Here is a 24,504-nt window from a genome sequence, read left to right as displayed (position 1 = left end):
TTTATTTTATTTTAGTGACACAGATTCTCATGTATCCAGTTCTACCTCAGTTCGATTTTATCCACATGATGTGGTAGGTTTTTCTTTATTTTTACAACATGATAAATTTTCAGATTAAATCTGAAATATATATTTTTATAGAGAGCTATAAAAGCCATAAAATTGATGAAGTTACAAAAAAATGTTTTGAAAATATGGCAAAATCACTTTGCTGTCCTCCAGTTGCTCTCTTTTTCTAAGTCCTTTGATAAGAAACCAAAGTACAAGGTTAAGAAGCCTTGGGATAGAGTATTTTAAAAAGTATTTTGGAAAGTATTTGTCAGTGCTTAGAGATAGAAATGACTGTGTTATATATTGGAAGTAAATTTTCTCAACTATACCCAGATACGTGTTTGAAAAGTAAAAACCGTCCCTACTTTTTGTCTATAGTGTATTCCAGGAAACTCCATAGGAAAGCAAACATGGGAAGATGATTGTTTTATTGTTTTCTACTTTTAAATGGTATGGGAACCTTGAGATAGCAAAATGCTGCCTAGTGCTGTGCCAGATACAGTCAACTTTTGATGCTTTCTGAGGAAAAGAAAACTGGTAAACTGATGAATGGTTGAGTTGAAGTTAAAAGAAATGTAGTGTAGTAATTTGTATAGCCTCAGGTGAGCAGCTTGCCAAAACAAACAAAAAAACAGAGGGATTTGGAAATATAGTAACAACAATGATGAGAGACTATGGGAAGAAATGAGAGTTGCTGCCATTGGATCCAATGCAGTGGAGCTCAGATTTAACACTGATAATGAGGTTCAAAGCTTAAGGAGAAAAGGCTATAAATTGTGACAGGGAGAAGAGAAGCCACTAAGGATTCACAGTAAGTGGTTTTAATGGATTCACTAGCTATACGGTTATAAAATCTTAAGATTTTTTCTTAAGCATTCCCTGAGAAAAATCTTAAGATTTTAAACACTTTCTAGTCAATTATTTACAAAAGATTTATTGATTAATTAATTTTGTTTTAGTTCGCTTTTTATTGTCACCTTCTATAGTTTCTGGTAGTGATAACATATTCATAAAGAGTAGGCTGGGCGCAGTGGCTCACGCCTGTAATCCCAGCACTTTGAGAGGCCGAGGCGGGTGGATCACAAGGTCAGGAGTTCAAGACCAGCCTGGCCGAGATGGTAAAACCCCGTCTCTACAAAAAATAGAAAAAATATTAGCCGGGCATAGTGGCAGGTACCTGTAATCCCAGCAGCTCGGGAGGCTGAGGCAGAGAATTGTGTGAACCAGGGAGGCAGAGGTTGCAGTGAGCCGAGATCGCGCCACTATACTCCAGCCTGGGTGACAGATGAGACTCCATGTCAAAAAAAAAAGTGTATTAGAGAAGAAAATTAAGGGGCTTAGATAACTGATAAGCTAACTGAGTAACTCTTGAATTATGAAGATATTTTATTTTGAACAAACAAATAAATATTGAAGATATTTTAAGCCTTTCAATGCTGACTTTCTTTTAGCTCTCTCTCCCACAGATTCGGTTGAATAGACTATTGACCATTGATACAGATTTGTTGGAGCAACAGGACATTGATCTAAGCCCTGACTTGGCAGCTACGTACGGCCCAACAGAAGAAGCTGCCCAAAAGGTTAAACACTATTATCGCTTTTGGATTCTACCCCAGCTGTGGATCGGCATTAACTTTGACAGACTCACACTTTTGGCCCTGTTTGATAGGTGAGATTATAGTGTGATATTAATGATATATGCAGATTTTATTTTTAAGGTGAAGTGTCCAGGTTTTTAGGTTATCATGTTGGGAGATGTTTTCTGATTTTGTCCTCTTGAGATAAAAGTTAAGGTAATAGGGCTTCTAAACATTGACTGTCTTAAATCCATTAAAAATGTTTTGGTTGCAATTTCAATATCTTTATACAAAGAAATTATTTTTGTTAATCAGTTAGACTCATACAACTGCTACTCAAAAGCCAAAGAATATGAGGTGTTGATGGTCTTAAGGTTATAGGTAATATGATGCAAAGTTCTATATAACAGTTATAAGAGGAAACTTCTGTTTCCGGGTTTCTTAACACTGCTACCTTAATGGCAAACACATGAGTCTACTGTATTACAAACTTGGTGACCAACAGCTGCTTCCAATCAACATAGAGTAACAGGATTGAATTTATCATCCCATGTGAAACAACCAAAAATAGACAAAGTACATGAAACAGTGGTTTTCAAGACATTGGAGATGAGGAAAAAAGGACAGTGATTCTTGAGAGATGACAACAAATAACATGAGCTCTACAGTTGCCCCAGCTTAATGCTTTGAGAGAGTTTCCAGGCTGCAAGATAGGGAGAACTGAAGTAGAGTCCAGCCAACTTCCTGAGTTAAGGAGATAGAACTGAAAGTCCAGGGAGACTATGGCAGTTAGAGCCCATAGGACAGACTGTCAGAGAGGAGAGAGCTGCTTAGAGAGAGAACCTTAGAGATCTGCATTGAGTTGCCTCGACTGTTTGGCAGAGTATGGATAAGTTCCTGTATGTGAGGAAACTGTTTGAGGCCAGGGAAAGAACCACGTGAAAAGGAACAGGGGAGCAGTTACTGGCAATCACACAGCACTAGGAATAGTGTATGTCCCTACTAGCCAGATTGGAGATGTTTAGGGTTCATATTTTATGGTGCCTTGTGTAGAATAATCAGGAAGATCTTTAAAAGTGGGGAATAATTAGCCCTAGCAGGAGCACTACTTCACACCCACCTAACAAGTCATAAAACCAAGACCTGAAGGGATCAAACGGTTTCCAAGTAACATAAAATCTAAGAAGATTTATGGAAATCCAGAAATACCCAGCTCCCAACAAGTTAAGATTCACAATGTCTAGGATTCAGTCAAAGATGACCAGCTGTACAAAGAAATGAGAAAATGACCTGTAACAAGAATAATAAATCAGTTGAGACTAAACTGTAGCTTGCATAGATATTAGAATTAGCAGACAAGGACATTAAAACAGTTATAACTGCTTTCCATATGTTTAAAAAGTTAACTACGGACATAGGAGATACTTTTAAAAGTCCCAAATCAAACTTACAGAGTTGAAAACTATAATCCCCGAGATGAAAAATACACTGGATGGGATTAGTGGTAGATTGCACCTTGTAGAAGAAAAGATTAGTGAACTCGAAGGCATAGTAATGGAAACTATCCAGAATGAAACAAGAGTCCACTGTACCCGGTGAAAAGAGTATGAAAACAAAATGAGAAAAAGCTGTGGGACAACTACAAGAGGAAACAAGGAGACAAAAGATTTTGAAGAAATAAGGGTGGGGAACTTTCCAAATTTGATGAAAACTATGAATACACATTCAGGAAGCCCAGTGAACCTCAAAGCATAAAATACTTGAATAAAACTACACCAAGGCACACAACTACTCAAAACCAGTGATAAAATTGTTAAAATTGCAAGAGAAAAAAAGAGGAGCAAGGATAAAGAAGACATCCTTTTTATTGTTGGAAATAATGAAGTGAAAAGACAATAGAGGAGCATCTTTAAAGTACTGAAAAGAAAGAAACCCTGTCAACCTACAGTTCTATACATAGCAAAAATACCTTTTAAAAACCAAAGTGAAATAAAGACATTTTCAGATCAGAAAAAAATGGGAAGAATTCTTTATGAGCAGCCCCACACTACAAAAAATGTTGGAGGATGTCTTTCAGGCAGAAGGAAAGTGATCTCAGATGGAAATATAAGTCTACCCAAAGGAACAAAGATAAATAGAAATGGTAAGTCACTACATGGATAAATATAAAATATTTTTTCTTATTAGTAAGTTTCTTTAAGAGATAACTGACTGTTTAAACGAAAATAACAATGCTTTGGTTTATAACATGTAAAAGTAAAATTTATGATAATAGCATAAAGGCAGAGAGGGGAGAAATAAAAGCATACTATTTTAAGTTTCTTATATGTGAAGTGATCATCACTTGAAGGTAGACTGTCATAAATGTATATTGTAAACCCTAAGCTAGTCGCAGTGGCTTATACCTGTAATCCCAGCACTTTGGGAGGCAGAGGCAGGAGGATCACTTGAGCCTAGGAGTTTGAGGCCAGCCTTGGCAACCTAGTAAGACTCTGTCTCTATGAACATATTTTTAAAAATTCTTACCAAAACCTATCGCAAGGAAACCACTAAAATAACAAAAGAGTTGTAGCTAATATGTCAAAAAGGAGATAAGATAGATTATAAAAATTACTGTTAATCAATAAGGTGGAAAAAGATCAGAGAATAGATGAGACAAATAGGAAACAAATGACAAGATGATAGAGTCAGAAAAAGTCAGAAATTGGCAGATTATATAAAAAAGAACAACACTTAACTCCAAGCTGCCTACAAGGAAGGTACTTTAAATATAAAAACAGAGGACAGTGTGGTGGCTTATGCCTATGATCCTAGCACTTTGGAAGTCTGAGGTGGGAGGATCTCTTGAGGCCCAGTTTTCGAAACCAGCCTGGGCAACATAGACCAAATACTTATTTTATTTTGTACCAAAATAAAATAAAAACAAACAGGTTAAAAGATGGAAAAAGATATACCATGCTAACATTAACAAAAGGCTTATTGTACTGGCTGTTTTAAAGTAGACTTCAGAACAAAGAATATTACTAAGGGTGAAGAAGCCCATTTCATAGTGATAAGGAGTCAATTAATCCACAGGATTTAACAGTCCTAAATGTTTGTACACCTGAAACAGAGCTTCAGAATTCATAAAGCAAAAGCTAATAGAAGTGGAGAAATAGACAAATCACAGTTATAGGTGATTTCAGCAGTTCTCTTTAAATACTTGATAGAATAATTATTTAGAAAATCAGTGAGGATATAGTGAACTTGAACAGTATTATCAACCAGCCTAAATTGGTTGACATTTATGGAACACTGCATCCATAACAAGAGAGTATACATTTTTCTAAGTGCTCACGGAACATTTACTAAGATAGGTCACATCTTGAGCCATAATACAAGAGTTATTAAATTTTAAAAGGTCCACTATCCAGTCATACATAGTGAATTAAATGGTAAATTAATAACAAATAGAACCTTGGAAAATCCCCAAATATTTGGAAACTAAACACTTCTAAATAACCCATCGATTAGAGAAGATGTCAAGAGATAAATTAGTATTTCGGGCTAAATGAAAGTGAAAACACACCATATCTGAATTTTGGGAATGCCACTAACCTGCAGTACTTAGGAAAATTTATAGCACTAAACACCTAGATTAGAAAACAAAGGTCTCCAATCAGTGACTTCACCTTCCACTTACTAGAAGAACAAGCGCACATAAGCCCAAGTAAACAGAAGGAAGGTAATAGTAAGGAACAAAACAATTAAATGAGGAAACAGAAATAATAAAGAAAATCAAGGAAATGAAAAATTTGAGAACATCAGTTGATAAACCTTTAGCCAGCCTGGGCAGAAAAAAAAAAGGAGAGGAAAGACATAGATTACCAATATCAGGAATGTGAGTTATGATATGACTACAGACTCTACAGGCATTAAATGATAATTAGAGAATAATATGAGCAGCTACATGCAAATAAATTCAACATTGGACAAACGGACAAATTTCTTCAAAGACAAATTATGAAATTTCATTCTGAAAGAAGTACATGACCTTAATTGTCTTACATCTATTAAATAAGTGGAAATTGTAGTTTAGAAACTTTCCCAAAAAGAAAACTCTAGGCCCAGATGGCATCAAAATAATATTCAAATGAATGAAATGGAGAAAGGATAGCCTTTTCAACAAATGGTAGTAGAACAATTGGATTTCCATATGCGAAAAAATAGAGATGGACGCAGAGGTGTGTGCTCAAGAGGCTGAGGTGAGAGGATTGTTTGAGGCCAGCCTGGGCAACATAGCAAGACCCCATCTCAAAAATAAACAGAAATAAAGAACTTGTAGCCTTACCTTGTGCCACATTATGAAAATATATCATAGGCTTAAATGTGAAACCTAAAACAAAACTTCTAATAAAAAAAGAAAACATAGGAGAAAACTCTTATGAACTTGGATTAGGCAAAATTACTTGACTCTGACACCAAAACCAAGATCATTAAAAAAAAAAATTGATACATTGGACTCATCAAAATTGAAAATTTTTAAAAATCCAAAGACAATACCTGTTCAATGACAAGGGAGGCACTATTCAGGCAGGCCCAGAATTGAAAAGAGGTCATCAAATTTTAGCAAACCTGAAATTGCATAACTGCCACCTAAAATCAAATGGAAATGCCAGTAATTTATTGATTTGGAAATACTGTTGAACTTTTTTATCTGGTAGAACCATTAAATGAAGTAGTACAAAGATGTTTATGAATTTTATTTTTAGGCCCAGTTGATTGTGATAAATATGGGATTGGGTTAATATATTTGTTAAGTTTTTTTATGATTATAAAAGTAATTCCTTAACTATTGTAGAAAATTTAAATATGTACAAAGTTTTGACAGAAGCAAACCATAATTATTCCATGGAGAGAAGCGTTATTAGTAATATCATTTTTGGTATATTGTCTTTTTTAACCTATATGTTTAATTTTTTAATAGCACAACTTATATCCTGCTGTGCCCATGGTTTTGTGTCCTGCTTTCTTTATGTACGAGATGTGCTGAGCATTTTTTCATTTTTTAATAGTCTTTAAAAATATGACTTAAAAGTATTTTAGGGAAATACTAAAGGATGTGTTTGTATAACATTTTGTGAATAAAATTTCCAAAGAAGTAATGAGATAGATTCTTGTGTGTGTATGACATAAAAATAATCTTCATTGCTATATATATCTCTCTTGAGCATCATATTGTTTCTCTTTCAATGTCAGTTTAATGAAGTATAGAATTGTCTTAGGAAGTTTAATAGAAGCAGATAGAGGTCTTTGTCACTACCTTCATTTTCAAGATATGTAAGAGCCCATATTTAAATAATTCTAATAAGTGAATTTTCTAATTCTTTCAGATGACTGAGAGATGGGGGAAGTGAAATCACTTAGTGCCAGAATTTTGTTACAATTTTGCCATGTAACAAATGTTTTAAATTTAATTTTCTAGAAACTAGAGATTTTGGTTTTTAAACGTAATGTGATTCTTTGTGTACGTATTTTATTTGCCATCCAAGTTTGTTAACTATTTTGCAACAAATAGAATAGAAAAGCAGATATTAAGGAGAGTAACATTTTTAAAATAGAAATTTAAAACTATATTATGTAATTGGAATTCATTGTAACATGTTTTATTTGTGTATAAGAATTCATGTTGTGTCCACATGAAACTAGTTTGTTTTCAGTATGATCTAAAACCTTGTTCAAACTCAGTACCAAAAAGACATCTGGCATATTAGGAACTTCATATTTATGTCTTCCCTTTTTTCCATTTGGTTAATTTCTTATACTTATGATATACTTACTCATAAGTTTTTCTATCTGTAGAAATCGTGAGATCCTGGAAAATGTGTTAGCTGTCATCCTGGCTATTCTCGTGGCCTTTTTGGGATCTATTCTTCTCATACAAGGATTCTTCAGAGATATCTGGGTCTTCCAGTTCTGCCTTGTCATAGCCAGCTGTCAATACTCACTGCTTAAGGTACCAGCATCTCGTCTTTTTATGCTATGGAATTATATTTGTGTTAAAAGGCAGAGGATTTTGTAGTAATTACTGAATTATAGTAAGATAATTATTTTTAGGCTTACTTTTCTTGGATGTTTACACAAGATTGTGTAGAGAGCCAAAGGGGGATATAAACCTTAAAAATAATTGTATGTAAATTAGAACTTCCTAAAAACAAATTTTTTATATTAAAATAAACTGTATTTGTTTTGTTTGTTTTGTTTTGTTTTTTGGAGATGGAGTCTTGCTGTGTCGCCCAGGCTGCAGTGCGACGGCACGATCTGGCTCACTGCAGCCTTCGCCTCCCAGGTTCAAGCAATTCTCCTGCCTCAGCCTCCTGAGTAGCTGGGATTACAGGCACATGCCACCATGCCTGGCTAATTTTTGTATTTTTAGTAGAGACGAGGTTTCATCATGTTGGTCAGGCTGGTCTCAAACTCCTGACCTTGTGATTCGCCTGCCTCAGCTTCCCAAAGTGCTGGGATTACAGGCATGAGCCACCACGCCCGGCCTAAAAGAAAACTGTATTTGTTAAAATAAGAACTAGCATTCTTTTTTTTTTTTAAATAGTAGTAGATTTTTTTAAAAAATACTTTTAGTTCTGGGATACATGTGCAGATTTGTTACATAGGTATACACATGCCATGGTGGTTAGCTGCACCCATCAACCCGTCATCTACATTAGATATTTCTCCTAATGCTATCCCTCCCCTACTTCCCCTCCTCTGACGACCCCAGTGTGTGATGTTCCCCTCCCTGTGTCCATGTGTTCTCATTGTTCAACTGCTACTTGTGAGAACATGCAGTGTTTGGTTTTCTGTTCTTGTGTTAGTTTGCTGAGAATGATAGTTTCCAACTTCATCCATGTCCCTGCAAAGGACATGAACTCATCCTTTTTTATGGCTGCATGGTATTCCGTGTTGTATATGTGCCACATTTTCTTTATCCAGTCTATCATTGATGGGCATTTGAGTGAGTTCCAAGTCTTTGCTATTGTGAACAGTGCCACAATAAACATACATGTGCATGTGTCTTTATAGTAGAATGATTTATAATCCTTTGGGTATATACCCAGTAATGGAATTGCTGGGTCAGATGGTATTTCTGGTTCTAGATCCTTGAGGAGTTGCCACACTGTCTTCCACAATGGTTGAACTAATTTATACTCCCACCAACAGTGTAAAAGCTTTCCTATTTCTTCACATCCTCTCCAGCATCTGTTGTTTCCTGACTTTAATGATTGCCGTTCTAACTGGCGTGAGATGGTATCTCATTGTGGTTTTGATTTACATTTCTCTAATGACCATTGATGATGAGCTTTTTTTCATATGTTTTTTGGCCACATAAATGTCTTTTGAGAAGTGTCTGTTCATATCCTTCACCCAATTTTGGATGGGATTTTTTTTTCTTGTAAATTTAAGTTCCTTGTAGATGCTGGATATTAGCTGTATGTCAGATAGATAGATTGCAAAAATTTTCTCCTATTCTGTAGGTTGCCTGTTCACTCTGATGATAGTTTCTTTTGCTGTGCAGAAGCTCTTTAGTTTAATTAGATCCCATTTGTCAATTTTGGCTTTTGTTGCCATTGCTTTTGGTGTTTTAGCCATGAAGTGTTTGCCCATGCCTATGTCCTGAATGGTATTGCCTAGGTTTTCTTCTAGGGTTTTTATGGTTTTAGGTTTTATGTTTAAGTCTTTAATCTGTCTTGAGTTAATTTTTGTATAAGGTGTAAGGAAGGGGTCCAGTTTCAGTTTTCTGCATTTGGCTAGCCAGTTTTCCCAACACCATTCATTAAATAGGGAATCCTTTCCCCATTTTTGTCAGATTTGTCAAAGATCAGATGGTTGTAGATGTGTGGTGTTATTTCTGAGGCCTCTGTTCTGTTCCTTTGGTCTTTGTATCTGTTTTGGTATCAGTACCATGCTGTTTTGGTTACTGAAGCCTTGTAGTAGAGTTTGAAGTCAGGTAGTGTGATGCCTCCAGCTTTGTTCTTTTTGCTTAGGATTGTCTTGGCTGTATGGGCTCTTTTTTGGTTCCATATGAAATTTAAAGTAGTTTTTTCTAATTCTGTGAAGAAAGTCAGTGGTAGCTTGATGGGGATAGCATTGAATCTATAAATTACTTTGGGCAATGTGGCCATTTTCACAATATTGATTCTTCCTATCCATGAGCATGGAATGTTTTTCCATTTGTTTGCGTCCTCTCTTATTTCCTTGAGCAGTGGTTTGTAGTTCTCCTTGAAGAGGAGCCCTCCCACAGCTGGAAAACCATTCACGTAGTTCTGTGTTTACTAACAACTGTCCATCCTTTTTTTTCTCTCTCCATTTATAGCTAGACATGTGGAGTAAGCCTAGGTTATCTGCTTTATTTCTTTAAGACCCGTCCATACTTTCCTCATTGCAGTACTGACATTATAGTCTTTGTGGTTGTTACTGATCAATCTAATTGCTAAATTGATTTTCTTAAGTCTCCGTGCTTTATGAATGGTACATCATTTAATACCTATGGATACTCTTCCATTTTGATATTCTTCTCATTTTTGATCTGTGACTTTATACCACCCTCATGCTTCTTGCATTTTTCAGATGACTCTCTTTTCCTTTGTTGATCCCTCTTTCTTCTTTCAACTGCTTAATTTATGAGAATTCTCTAGGATTTTATGTGGTTATCTTCTCGGTTTACAGTTCCTTGGCATTGAAGTCATCCTTTTTTATTACTTTATTTGTTGACTTTGTGTATGAGTTATGTCCAGATTTATATCTCAAAGTCTTCACCTCTTTTGCAAGCTTTATTCCTATATATCTAACAAACATTTTAAAAATAGCAAATTAATCATCTCCTGGTTAATTTTTCTTTCCCAATATCTTTGCTTTTGGCAGTGATACACCAACTAAAAATCTTAGAGTCTCCGCTCCTTCCTCCTTGATCCCTAATAACAAGTAACTCAGTCCCTTTGATAACATTTAATGATTCTGTATTAAAATTACTGGTTGTCATTCTTGTACTATACCTTTAGTGCCTTAAATCATTTAAATTCGTTTTCTGGCTCTGGTGTCTCCATGGTCCAATTAATTTTGTCCACTGCTTTCAGGTTAATGTGGTTAAATATGGAAAAGGTAAAAGGTGACAGATTTTTGCAACTAGTTGACAAGAAGAATAATAATGTCATAAACAGGAATAAGAAAGACAAGAACAGAAGCTTTTAGAAGATAGGTGTTGTGATTAAAAGAATTTATGGATTATCTGGAGTCCAATCTAGCCAAGGGCCAAATGCCAAACTCAGCTCGGCCCAATGTCAAATGGTAGGGTGGTGCTAGACAATCCTAGTGAAATTGTATGGTATGCCATCAGAAATGAACTGAAACTTGGGAGAAAAGTCATGATTAGGGACGTAGCTGCATAATACCTTCTGAACATTTTTATGGGAAGTTAATGAAGTCTCTTAAAAGGATACAGCTTTACTTATTTGATTATTTTGATATGAAAATGCAGATAATATCTTTATTACAAATACCATTGAATTATTTAGTAAGCTTGGAATTTATGGGCAGAACTAGAATTGTTGTCATAAGCAAACCCCTATTATTGTATATTTCCTGAATGAATAATGTCCTGTGAGAAATGCTATACTTGTATGTAGTATACCTTAACTACACTTGTCTATAACAATAAGCCAAACAGTAAGATGGATCTATCATATGCTATTGCAGAAACATTGAGATAGATACAAATAAATAAATAATAAATAATCTTATTTCCTGACTCTTATCAGGAAAGATTTGAGATGTTTTTAATATCAAAGTGACACTGGTATCTGGAGCTGATGTTTCATCTCTGGAACAGAATTATTAATATAGGTCATTTTGTGGTTGTGGAATATTTACTTAAGATCATTTCAGGCATTTTGAAAGTTGGTTGTAAAATTAGCAAGACTTCAAGAGTAATTTATCTTTCTGTTTCATTTTTAGAGTGTTCAACCAGATTCTTCTTCTCCCAGACATGTAAGTCACTCTTAATATGGCTGTACATTGTAGGTCGTTAACATTTATCATAGCATTTGTGGTTTTGTTTTTGTTTTTTTGTTTTGTTTTGTTTGGAATGCATCAAACTGAACTAAAATTTATGTTACTATTTTCCTCATCAATGTTTTGACACACTACTAGAAATACAGGTGTTTTGTTAGCTTGAAATAAAATGACATTGTACTTGTGGACTCTAAACTTGGTTGGAAATGAGCATAATAATTCATTGTTTGACAGTCTGTTTCAGGGAGTAGACATGGTTCTTATAAACTCATTTATGTTTAATAAATTTTGAATAATAGCTTATGAATAAGTATTGAAAATATAATTTTAATGTAGGAAGAACTTCACTTGAGTACCATTAGGAGCAAGAATAAAGAAGTAATACATGAGTCTGGTGTTAAGACCATTGAATAAAAACTTTGTTACTCACTTTGTGACTTTAGACAAAAATATTATCTGCCTAGCACTATGTATTGTGAAGCGGAATCCAATTTTAGATGTACGTTGAGTTTTTAATAGAACAAAGGATATTCTATTTAAAGTAGTTCAAAAACAGACTTCAAGAATAGTTTATGATTTTTTTCCTTGAATATAATTTTGTTAATCCTTTCGCTGGAATAATGAATAATGGGAATGGATGAGCAAAATGAAACAAAGAGGCAAGTTTTTTTTTTTTTTTTTGACTGATTATGTTTACTATATTGCAAGAATATTTTTGAAGTGCAATAATATATGGAAACATTGCTTTTTAACTTTTTATTTTGGCCTAATTTCAAACTTAAAGTTGCAAGGGTAGTACAAAGAATTTCAGATACCATTCATCCAGATCCGTATGTTAACATTTATGATATTTGCTTAATCCCTTTCTAGCACGTGATCTTTTTTCCTTCTTTCTCTGTGCTAGCTGACATGATGCCCCTTTACCTCTAAGTGTCTCAGTGTGTGTTTCTTAGAAACAAAGATATTCCTTTATGTTAATTCAAGATAATTATCAAAATTAGAATATTAATGTTGATACAATGCTGTCTTCTAATATGTAGATCTTACTCAAATAGATTTTGCCTATTGTCTTCATTGGCAAAGAAAGTCCCTGATTATGTTTGGTCTCTTAAATCTCCTTTAATCTGGAGCAATTCTTCGGTAACTATCTTTCATTATATTGAAATTTTTGGGCCGGGCGCGGTGGCTCAAGCCTGTAATCCCAGCACTTTGGGAGGCCGAGACGGGCGGATCACGAGGTCAGGAGATCGAGACCATCCTGGCTAACACGGTGAAACCCCGTCTCTACTAAAAATACAAAAAACTAGCCGGGCGAGGTGGCGGGCGCTTGTAGTCCCAGCTACTCGGGAGGCTGAGGCGGGAGAATGGCACAAACCCGGGAGGCGGAGCTTGCAGTGAGCTGAGATCCGGCCACTGCACTCCAGCCCGGGCTACAGAGCAAAGACTCCGTCTCAAAAAAAAGAAATTTTTGATGGATATAGGCCAGTTATTTTATAGACCATCCCTTAATTTGAGTTTGTCTGATGTTTTTTTCTTTTAAAAAATGTTTTTTAAGTTTTATTTTTTCACCCTGTCTTATGGTGCTGATGATGTTTCTTTCTGATTTGATAAGGCCATGCTTTTTAAAGTAGGAATACTACAAAAGTACATCGTATTAGGAAGCACATATTGATTTATCCTTTTAGTAGTGATGTTAAGTTTGATCTTCTGGTTAAGAGTATTGTCTGCAGGGTGTCTGAAATCTCCACAGTATTAACATTTTGGCCAGCTAATTCTTTGTTTGAGGGTGGGGGATGCTGTCCAATGCATTGTAGGATGTTTGGCATCCTCTCTGGTGCTACCTCCTAAATGCTGGTAGCACCACTTCCCCAACTGTGACAACAGAAATGTGTCCAGATTCCCATATGTGCACTGGGGAGCAAAACCCCCTCCTACTTCCTTAAGAACCAGTACTCTACTGTAATGTTACTGTTTTTCTCTTACAGATAATAAATACTTCAAATAAATAAATAAAATGAATACCTCATGGAGAGATACCTTGAGACTGTATATGTGTCCTCCATAAATTTCTATCCAGTTGTTTTAGTATCTACTGATGTTTCTTGCCTGATTCAGTTACTTATTGGTTGCTAAATGATGATTTTTCTCATCCCATCATTCCTTCTACATTTATTAGTTGACCTTTTATTAATACTATAAGGAAGAGCTTTCCCCTCTTTCTTATATATGTATGTATATATTGGTGTGGATAAATTGATTATTTTATTCAATGGACTATAATGTTACTAGTAGTATTTATTTTGATGCTCAAATTGTCCCTGATTTAGCCATTGGGAGTCCATCACACTGCTTTTTGTGTCCTTTTGACATATCTCTGTCATTCTTTAAGTACTTTCTACCTTTTTGTCACAACAATATGTTCCAGGGTCATCTTATACTTTCCCTGTCGTAGCCAGAAACCAGTCTTTTCTCTATGGAGCCCCCCCCCCCCCCCCGACTTTTTTTGGTAGGTAATGGTATTTATAAAGTAAGATCTGGTTGCTAGTAATCATTATTGCTAGAATCTCATTGCATCTAGGTCCTCTTAGTGGATAAAGCTAGGAGGTGTATGTATGTATGTACATATATACATACATGTATACATATATATAACCTATTCCTATATCTGTCTGTATGCATATTAAAAATAATGAGACTATGGAAGCCCAGTGTGGGCAGATCACTTGAGACCAGGAGTTTGAGACCAGCCTGGGCAACATGGCGAAACTCTATCTTTAAAAAAATTAAACAGGCGCAGTGATGTGTGCCTGTAGTCCCAGCTACTTGGAAGGCTGAGGCGGGAGGATCACTTGAGCTCAGGAGGCCGAGGCTACAGTGAGCTGTGAGCGCTCCACTGCATTCCAGTCTGGGTGACAGAGAGAGACCCTGTCTCAAAATAAATAGATAAATAAATAATAACAACAACAAAAAAACTTCACACTGATACTTCTGTTTCAGTCCAGTATCTCAAGAGTTCATTCTATTACTCTTCCTCCTCTCTATATTTGTTAATCCTTTCTGTGATTGTCAGAAATCTGGGTTCCATATGGAAAAATTATGAATCCTTAGAATGAAGCCATCAGTGATCTCAGTAGTTATTTGTGACTCTTAAAATTAACTAAACTGACTTTAAAAACTATCATTTTCTCATTTTCAGGGTCATAATCGTATCATTGCCTACAGTAGACCAGTTTATTTCTGCTTATGTTGTGGTCTTATTTGGCTCTTGGATTATGGTAGCAGAAACCTGACTGCAACCAAGTTCAAATTATATGGAATAACTTTTACCAATCCACTGGTGTTTATATCAGCCAGGGATTTAGTTATAGGTGAGTCCTCTTAAAGTATCTCTAATCTTAAAATGAATTTATTTGTATATCAACATTTTACTGATAAATATATCAATTATACAGCTTTAAATAGTTTTTAATAAGCTTATTTTGCTGTTGTTATCTGCTCTGAGAAACAAAGTGATAGGACTATTATGAGTGAATAAAGCTAATGATGAGCAAATATTATAGTAATTCTTTTGTTCTTGGAGTAAATGTAATGGATAATTTTTTTTTGGTTTTGTTATCTTAGGTTTCTATTATGTGAAAATGGTTGAAATAACTTTAAAAAGTATTGTTTATGATTGAAAAGATGTTATTTACTAACCAAGCAATTTTTGTTGACATGTATAATTTAAAATACTGTCTTTTAAAAATTGCCTAGTAGTTTATGTTAATTTGGGATTTAAAAAAATTAATTATGACCTCTCAGTGGACCAGAAAAATGAATTATGACCTCTCAGTAGACACAAGAATGGATATAGTATAATATTTTTAAATATACTTTTCTTTCTTTTTATAGTGTTTACACTCTGTTTCCCAATAGTGTTTTTCATTGGTCTCCTGCCTCAGGTGAATACATTTGTAATGTACCTTTGTGAACAATTGGATATTCATATTTTTGGTGGTAATGGTGAGTGTTTCTTTATAAAAATTATAGATGACAGTATTACCTTTATAGATCATGAAGTAATAAACTGACCATTAAAATGCTTTTCCAGTTTTCACTTCAGGCTTGAAATTAGAAAAAAAAAAAAAGACATTAAGTAATTGAAGACTGAGAAGCAATTAATTTGTGGATAGAAAAAAATAGTCAAGTCTGCTACTTTAGAGAAAGAGCCAGGTATAATGAAGCAGATGTGTAAGAAGTAATAAAATAATGTCTGCAACTAAAAGTTATAGTGAGTTTACATGGAACCTATATGTACTTAAGAGGTATTTATAAAAGATCATCTATCCTGAATAGATTGAGGTTTGATACATAGCATTACATTTGGATTTTAAACCAGTATGTGCATTTAGTAGGTCTTCATATTTGGTTTCAGAGCCTTGTTTTATCCTTAGAATGGTAACACCAAAATAAAAGCATTTTACTAATAAATAAGCTTTTAAGAACTATCTCTGTTCATTGAGTAGAATATGTGGCTATGAATTGATATACTTAGAAAATCTATTTCCATATCATATGTATATTTTATTTTAAAAATAAGATAATACCCATATTACCCTGGTATAGATAATGGTTTGTAGAACTTGAAAATAATCATATCGGCATACACCATGGTTAAAATATACCATTATTTAGTTTAACCGTTTAAAATTTTACTGAAAGATGAGTGTGCAACTAGAGAAAATGAAAGGGAAAGAGATTACTGTAACTTTATAGCTCATTTCTCTACACATTTCACATTTTCAGGCCTCATATATTTTCCAAGCATATGCATTGAAATCCTCTCTGCTGATGAAAAGTTGACATCATGGCTTTAATTTTAGATAGAAACTGAGTTTTTCTGTGTTGCTGTATATCATACTAGAGAATTTTTAATGTTCTGAAAATTTTTTGAATGAGTATGAATTAAGACAGAACTCATTTCATCAAATCAGCATGGCTTAATGGGTAGAAGACAGTTTGAATATTTAGGGACTATTACTGGTGTTATATTACCCTAAATACTATGGGGAGGGCTTAGTGTAGGTAATTTATGATAATGAGCTTTTGTCATACTATAATTTACAAACTTGTGCAAGGTATTAGGTTTCTGATATCTCAAGGAATTTTTTCTGTAGATTTCTTTTATGATTATTATTATTAAATTAAAGAAAGTCTGTTACCCATGTTTTAAAAGTAAAGTCTAGGTATCTTAGCCATCTCCTGTTCCTTATTACTAATATGCCCATTGGAGTATTAGTAATTATCTATTTCGTTGTTGTTGCTATTGTTAGCAATTAGATCTACAGTATCTAAAGTATCTATTTTGTTGTTATTGTTAGCAATTAGATCTACACTTTTTTCTGAAAATTAACACATGGGAGTACAGATTTACTTCTGTGGGTAACACAGGTTCTGTTTACATAGATAAATATTTTTCAGTGAACACTTAATACATCTCCAGTTCCTTTTCAGGCCTCTGAAAGCTTCATTTTTCCACATTTTTTGTTAATAGATAGATTTTTGAAGCATAATATAGATAAAATTTTTTCTTGCTACATATAAATGTTCATTACTTCCAAGATGAATATAGTTTATCTCGTAACAAAGATTCAGGATAGCAAATCTCTGTCATGTCAAAATCTTTTTGAAAGAACAAAATGAAGTAACTGAATTTTTAAAATTCAGATTAGTAGATATTTAATGATAGTTGCCATTATAATATTTTAAATGCTTTTCAGTGACCTTTTAATTTTTTTCATATATTTTAATAAAATATTTCTTTCCTTTTTCTTCTCCTGTCTAGCCACTACAAGCCTGCTTGCAGCACTTTACAGTTTTATCTGTAGCATTGTGGCAGTAGCCTTATTGTATGGATTATGTTATGGAGCTTTAAAGGTGAGCAATAAATTATAGTATGTTTTGTCTTTAAGGCTGTATTTCTATATGAATGTTGTTTTAAAATCAACTAATAATGATTTTTTCCCTTGGGGCCACTTAGCATTAATTTTCGTGGTCTTCATATGTTAAACATTATTCTCATTCTCAACTACTTTGAATTTGAAAACAGTTTAATAGTTAACCATTACTAAAAGAAAGTTATTTTTCCTGCAGTAGTCATAGGTTAATATTAGAAACAGATTATTGAAAACTAGGCTTATCTGGTATAAGGGTAGGCATAGTAATTACAGAATGTGAAGTCAATTTTAAAATTCTAGTTAAGAATTTAACTACTTTTCATATCACAGTTTTTTAAACTTATAAAAACAAGTTCAAGGACTGCAATTTAAGATACATGCTAGTAAAAAGTAATATACTGAAATTTAATGTCATTGGGTTAGAAGATCTGGATGAGCCTTATGAACTTCCCTTTAAAAGATGGTCAACAAGTTGTAAACATAAAAATTTAAACATTTTTGTAGACAGCTTTCAGCTCCTCGCGCATACTTGTGGGTTGTTTTCGTTTTTTGTTTGGCAACTAGTGCAAGACAATCAGAGAATGTTAGGTTTGAAAGGACTATGACAAGTGACTCACAGATCCTTCCTTGCCTCATTTAAGTAGCATTTGTAGAGCATTTATGTGTACCAGCTGTTATGCTAAACCGTTTTCTGCTTTGAAGGAACTTGTAGGTTAGCGGTGATTAACAAGTCAACCAACATGTTCAATACAGCATAACGAAGGTTATGAAAGCAGTTCTGTGGGTATACAAATTAAGACTACTTTATTCTGCCAAAAGAGATTAAAGACAATTTTCCAGGAAGGTGATATAACCAGATTTTGGGCATTAGCTAATTGAAGCAAGAGATGAAGACCCATGGGCTTGTAAAGAAAATGTGTTGTGTAGAGGAAATGGCAAATGATTTGGAATTTCTGGAGGTTTGGGTACATGAGAAAAGATGACATCTAAGGTCATTCCTCTAAGGCTAGAAAGGTAAGCAAAGGCTGGATCATGAAATAGCTTTTATCCTGAATGTGTTGGGGTAAAGATGCAAAACCATGAATGTATTTGAGGCAGTGAAAGGAAATGATCAGATTTGCATTTTAGAAAGGTTACTTTTCTCCATTGTGAAGATTGAAGTCTAAGCAGGAGGGATCAAAGGAGACTGTTCCACTTTAATCTTGAAATTATGAGGTACTTAACTAAAATTAGATTTCATGAATATATTTGTGGACTGTCTGGATAAAGATATATGAGCTAGAAGAGGATCCAGGATGATTCTGGGTGCTGACTTGAACAGCTGGTTAGATATGGTGCTAATGCACAAGACTGGAAACCTTGGCGTTTGTTGAGGAAGGTGATTGTTTATGTTGGAACACTTGATTTGTTGATATTTATGGGGTATCCAGAGATACATAGTAGCTAGTTACATGTACAGAGGTTTGATGTCATGATTAATGGATTTAGAAGTCATCCATAAAATTGAATAAAATGTAAGAAAAAGACTCTTAATGTGGATTGACAAGAGAAAATGGATGAGGAAAGACTATGGGAAATACCAGTATGTAAGTGTTGGTTACAACAAAATCACACAAAGGAAATTTCAGAGGCAGTAAGAGTCTGAAAAAAGTTTTTATTGAATTTGGCAGTTATAGGATATTAGTGTTTTGGATTAAGGAAGCCAGATTAATATAAGTAGGTTTGAATATATATTAAGGAAATATATTCTACTCTTTCTAGAGTGCAGTTGGAAAGCTTGCACACATAATGGGGGTTGTTTTCTGGTTTTTGTTTTTTAAAAAGATCTGAGACTTAATTGCTCAAAAAGGCAAGGAGGGGAAATCTAGTGGATGGGAGATAATTGATAGAGCTAAGCCCAGGAAAGAACTGGCAGCAACAAGGTCCAAATCCAGGATTCTCCCACATGTACCACCTGTAAACCGTCCTAGCTCAAGTTGTAGATTTGTGTTTTGAATCAGGGTTTTGAAAGTGAATTGTTATTTGGAAATTGTAGTCACAGAAGTTAATAAGTGCGGTAAGTTTTCTAGCCTCGTTTAGAAAGGCCTATTCAACTATAATTATACAGCAGAATGGCAGCAGCTGTAAAGCTGCCAGGTAGATTCCTGCATCCTAAGGCAGGCAGGAAGGTAAAGTTTTTTTCTTCTTTCTGGGGCATCACTTTTGCATTAGACAATTTTACTTTTAAATATCACTCATTGTAGTGTGGTAAATCTATAGATATACTTGTTATGCACAAGCAGAGATTATGTACAAGCATACCTCATTTTATTGTGCTTTACTTTATTACTTTTCACAGATAGTATGTTTTTTACAAAAGGAATGCTTGTGGCAACCCTGTGTGAAGCAAGTCTAATGGTGCCATTTTCCTAACAGCATGTGCTCACTTTGTGTCTCTGTGTCACATTTTGGTAATTCTTGCAATATTTAAAATTTTTATTGTTATTATTTTCTATTATGGTGATGAGTTATGTCTGATACCATTGTAATTGTTTTTGGAGTGCCATTAACAGCACCCATAGAAGATGGTGAACTTTAACAGATCAACATGGTGTGTATTCTGACTGCTCTGCTGACTGGTCATTCCCTCATCTCTCTCCCTCACTTTGGGTCTCCCTATTCTGTGAGACACAACCATGTTGAAATTAGGCTAATCAGTAACCCCACAATGGCCTCTAAGTGTTCACAAGGCAAAAGGAATGGTCGCATAGCTCTCACTTTAAATCAGAAGCTAGGAATGATTAAGCTTAGTGAGTAAGGCATATTGAAAGCTGAGAAAGGCCTAAATCGAGGCCTCTTGTGCCAGTTAGCCAAGGTGTGAATGCAAACAAAAAGTTCTTGAAGGAAATTAAAAGTACTACTCCAGGAAATGATAAGAAGAGAGAAACAGCCGTAATTATGGCTGATACAGAGAAAGTTTTAGTGGTCTCTGGATAGAAGATCAAACCAATCACAGCATTCCCTTAAGCCAAAACCTAATCCAGAGCAAGGCTCTAACACTTCTATTCTCTGAAGGCTGAGTGAGTTGGGGAAGCTGCAGAAGAAAATTTGGAAGCCAGCTGAAATTAATTCATGAGGTTTAAGGAAGGAAGCCATCTCCATAACATAAAAGTACAAAGTGAAGCAGCAGTACTGATACGGAAGTTGCAGCAGGTTACCCATTAGATCTAGCTAAGATCATTGATGAAAATGGCTACAGTAACAACAGATTTTCAATGTAGACAGCCTTGTATTGGAAGAAGATGCTATCTAGAACTTTCACAGCTAGAGAGGAGAAGTTAATGCCTGGTTTCAAAGCTTCAAAGGACAGGCCTACTCTCTTATTAGGGGCTAATGCAGCTGGTGACAGTAAGCTGAAGCCAGTGCTCATTTGCCATTCTGAAAATCACAGGGCCCTTAAATGTATTCTGCCTGCTCTGTAAATGGAACAAAGCCTGGATGACAGCACATCTCTTAATAGCATGGTTTGCTGAATGTTTTAAGTGTACTGTTGAGACCTACTGCTCATAGGAGAGATTTCTTTCAAAATATTCCTGTTCATTGACAATGCAGCTCGTCACTTGAGAGCTCTAATGGAGGTGTAAGGAGATTCATGTTGTTTTCATGCTTGCTAACACAAACGGGCATATTGTAGCCCATGCAGTAAGAAGTAATTTCAACTAACAAGTCTATTTAAGAAATACATTTTGTAAGGCCCGTATCTGTCATAGATGGTAATTCTTCTGATGAATCTGGGCAAAGTAAATTGAGAACCTTCTAGAAAAGATTCACCATTCTAGAAGCCATTATGAATATTCAGGATTAATGGGAAGAGATCAAAATATCAATATTAACACAAGTTTGGAAGAAGTTGTTTCCAAACTTTGTGGATGACTTTGAGGGATTCAGTACTTCAGTGGAGGAAGTAACTGCAGATGTGATAGAAATAGCAAGGGAACGAGAATTAGAAGTGTCGCTTGAATATATAGGAGTGAATTACCGAAAGCACATAAAACTAGAACGGATGAGAAGTTGCTTCTTATGGATGAACAAAGAAAGGGGTTTCTTAAGATAGAATTGACTCCTGGTGAAGATGCTTTGAACATTGTTAAAATGACAACAAAGGATTTAGAATAGTACATAAATTTAGCTGATAAAGCAGCAGCAGGATTTTAGAGGGTTGACTCCAATTTTGAAAGAAATCATTACTGTGGATAAAATGCTATTAAACAGCATCACATGCTACAGAGGAATTCTTCATGAAACAAAGAGTCAATCAGTGCAGCACACTTCATTATTGTCTTATTTTAAGAAATTGCCACAGCCACCCAAGCCTTCAGTAATTACCACACTGAACAGTCAGCATCCATCAACATCGAGGCAAGACCCTCTACAAGTAGAAAGATTACACCTCACTGAAGGCTCAGATGATCCTTAGCATTTTTTAACATTAAAGTATTAATGTTAAAATTAAGGTATGTGCATTTTTTTCTAAGACACAACATTATTGCACATTTAATAGACTACAATATAGTGTAACCATAACTTTTGGGAAACCAAAAATTTTGTGTTACTCATTTTACTGCAGCTTGCTTTATTGAGGTGACCTGGACCAACAATGTCTCCGAGGTATGCCTGTACAAGGATTTCATTAAAGCAGTTTTTGTAACAGCAGAAGCTGGTAATAACCTAATATCTATCATTTGTGACTGGTCATGAAAAAAAATAAAATACATTTTTACATGCTAATGTGAAGTGATCTTTAAGACATACTATTTTTTTTTTAAGGGAGAGTAATAGGCCAAAAAAAAAAAAAATCAGTGTTTCCTTTGTGCTTTTTAAAAAGCCCACATGAAAGTTTGTAGTTACATAGAATAATAATGGAAGAATATACAAGAATTTGAAAACAGTGGTTACTTCTGGATAGTTAGAGTTATTTGGAGACTTTATTGCATGCCTTTAGGAATAATTTATTTATTTTTAATCTGTTCACAAATACAGGCTTTTACATCTATGTGACATCTGCTTTCCTTGTATTTACTCTTTTTTTCTTAAACATTTTAGTATGATGCATAGTTCATTAAAAGCTAAAAATTTTTCTTTAAAACCATCCTAGTACATCCTATTAATAAAGTTTAAATGTTCTTGATGTTTTCATATTTTTTAGATATTTAGGCTGTTATGTAATGAAATAAAAACATTTAGACCTTGAAGGAAGTCAAGGTCCACTACAGTGGGTGAAGCAGATCTACCTTTTGACCTAGGCCAATTTCCCTGGGCAGTTTTGTTTTTCATAGTTTATGTCCTTTCTCTCACTTCTGAATCAGAATCCATTAAGAACTTAAAGGCATCTAGGTTTTGGTTTGCTTTTGATTCTTCTAGTTAGTGATTCAACAGAGTAGTAGTTAACTGACTGTCTGTTTATATATAATTTGTAAGTTAAGGATGTGTCTCAGTTCAGGCTGCTTTAACAAAGTACCATAGATGGTGGCTTATAAACAATAGAAAATTATTACTCACAGTTCCGGGGCTTGGAAGTCTGAGATCAGGGTACTGGATGGTCAGGTTCTGGTGAGGTCTTTCTTCCCAGTTGCAGACACTAACTTATTATATTCTCAGTGGCAGAAACAGGACTTGCCCTCTGGGGTTCCTTTTCTACAGACAGTGATCCTGGTCATGAGGGCTCTACCATCAGGACCTTATGACCTCCCAAAGGTGCAACTTCCTAGTACCATCACACAGGGCATTGAGATTTCAACATACGAATTATCAGGGAGACAGACAACAGGTGGTGTTCATGAATTGCTTTCAATACATATTTCTGAATTTTTAATCTAAATAAAATAAACAAGTCATTTTGAGATAAACTTAAGAATGTTCTTCTTTTATCTGAGAGTAGTAAGTAGTGTCAAGTATTTGTCAAATGAAAACAGGCATCTTTTGTTTTTTTTTTTGTTTCTTAAATACTCGTTTTAGTTGAGGCAAAATTTACATATAGTGAAATCCAAATATCTGAAGTACACAATCTGATAAGTTTTGACAAATGCATACACCTGTGTAATCATGCACTTATCAAGATATAAAATAGTTGCATTACCTCAGAAAATTTCCTCGTATTTTGTCCTGTCTCTCCTAATCCTCACTGTTGTTCTCTTTCACTATACACTAGGTTTGCAGTTCTTGAACTTCATATAAATGAAATCGTACCATATGTATTCTTTCGTATCTGACTTAATTGTTCAGTGTGATACTGTTGAGATTCATCCAAGTTATGTGTATCAGAAGCTTGTTTCTTTTTATTGTAGATAAGTATTCCATTTAGTTTTAATTCCTTCTTACCCACATTGTATGACTATATCACAGTTTACCTACTGTCTTAGAGATGCTCATTTGAGTTGTTTCTAGTTGAGGAATGTTATGAATAAGCCTGCTGTAAACATCATTGTGCAAGTCTTTTTGTGGACATGTGTATTCATTTCTTTTGGGTAAATACCTAGAAATGGAATTAACAGTTTTCCAAAGTGGCTGTGCTGGACATCTTTTTTTTTTTTTTTTTTTTTTTTTTTTTTTTTTTTTTAGTTTTAATTTTTATCAAAGTTGTACATTCATATATCACAGTGTCAAATAGTTTTACAAGACTTACAGCAAGAACAGCAATCTCCTAACCCATTTTACGTTCCTCAGACTTACTATTTTTAAGTGATTCTTTTTGGCATTTACCTCCATAGATCTACCTTTCATTTCTGCTTCTTGTATTTCCTGACATCTTCAGCAGAACCTGTGGACTGCCTTTTATGAAAGTTGGAGGCTTGACTTTCTTTCTTTTTTTTTAAGAAGCTAGTTTAGAATGCATGTGTTCCATTTATTCCTCAGAGTAT

At 34.6% G+C, this 24,504-nt stretch overlaps 1 protein-coding gene across 10 annotated transcripts in view; it reads left to right on the top strand.

Moving 5' to 3' along the window:
- PCNX1 (pecanex 1) overlaps positions 1-24,504 on the top strand; it is a 203,654-nt gene that overhangs the window by 97,995 nt on the left and 81,155 nt on the right. For 7 of the 10 annotated variants that reach the window (XM_003901999.4, XM_009211866.4, XM_017961304.3 and 4 more), the window contains 7 exons: positions 16-73; positions 1,503-1,720; positions 7,470-7,623; positions 11,616-11,648; positions 14,869-15,040; positions 15,564-15,674; positions 17,497-17,588. In XM_003901999.4, the coding sequence (XP_003902048.3) occupies positions 16-73; positions 1,503-1,720; positions 7,470-7,623; positions 11,616-11,648; positions 14,869-15,040; positions 15,564-15,674; positions 17,497-17,588 (838 nt within the window). The remainder of the gene's footprint in view (positions 1-15; positions 74-1,502; positions 1,721-7,469; positions 7,624-11,615; positions 11,649-14,868; positions 15,041-15,563; positions 15,675-17,496; positions 17,589-24,504) is intronic. The other 3 variants (XM_009211865.4, XM_009211861.4, XM_003902000.5) reach the window with 1 other exon arrangement.

Source organism: Papio anubis, chromosome 7 (genome assembly GCF_008728515.1).
Source record: "Papio anubis isolate 15944 chromosome 7, Panubis1.0, whole genome shotgun sequence".
Classification (NCBI taxonomy): domain Eukaryota; kingdom Metazoa; phylum Chordata; class Mammalia; order Primates; family Cercopithecidae; genus Papio; species Papio anubis.
Note: the sequence above shows the minus strand (reverse complement) of the source record. Positions and strands in the feature narration are given on the sequence as shown.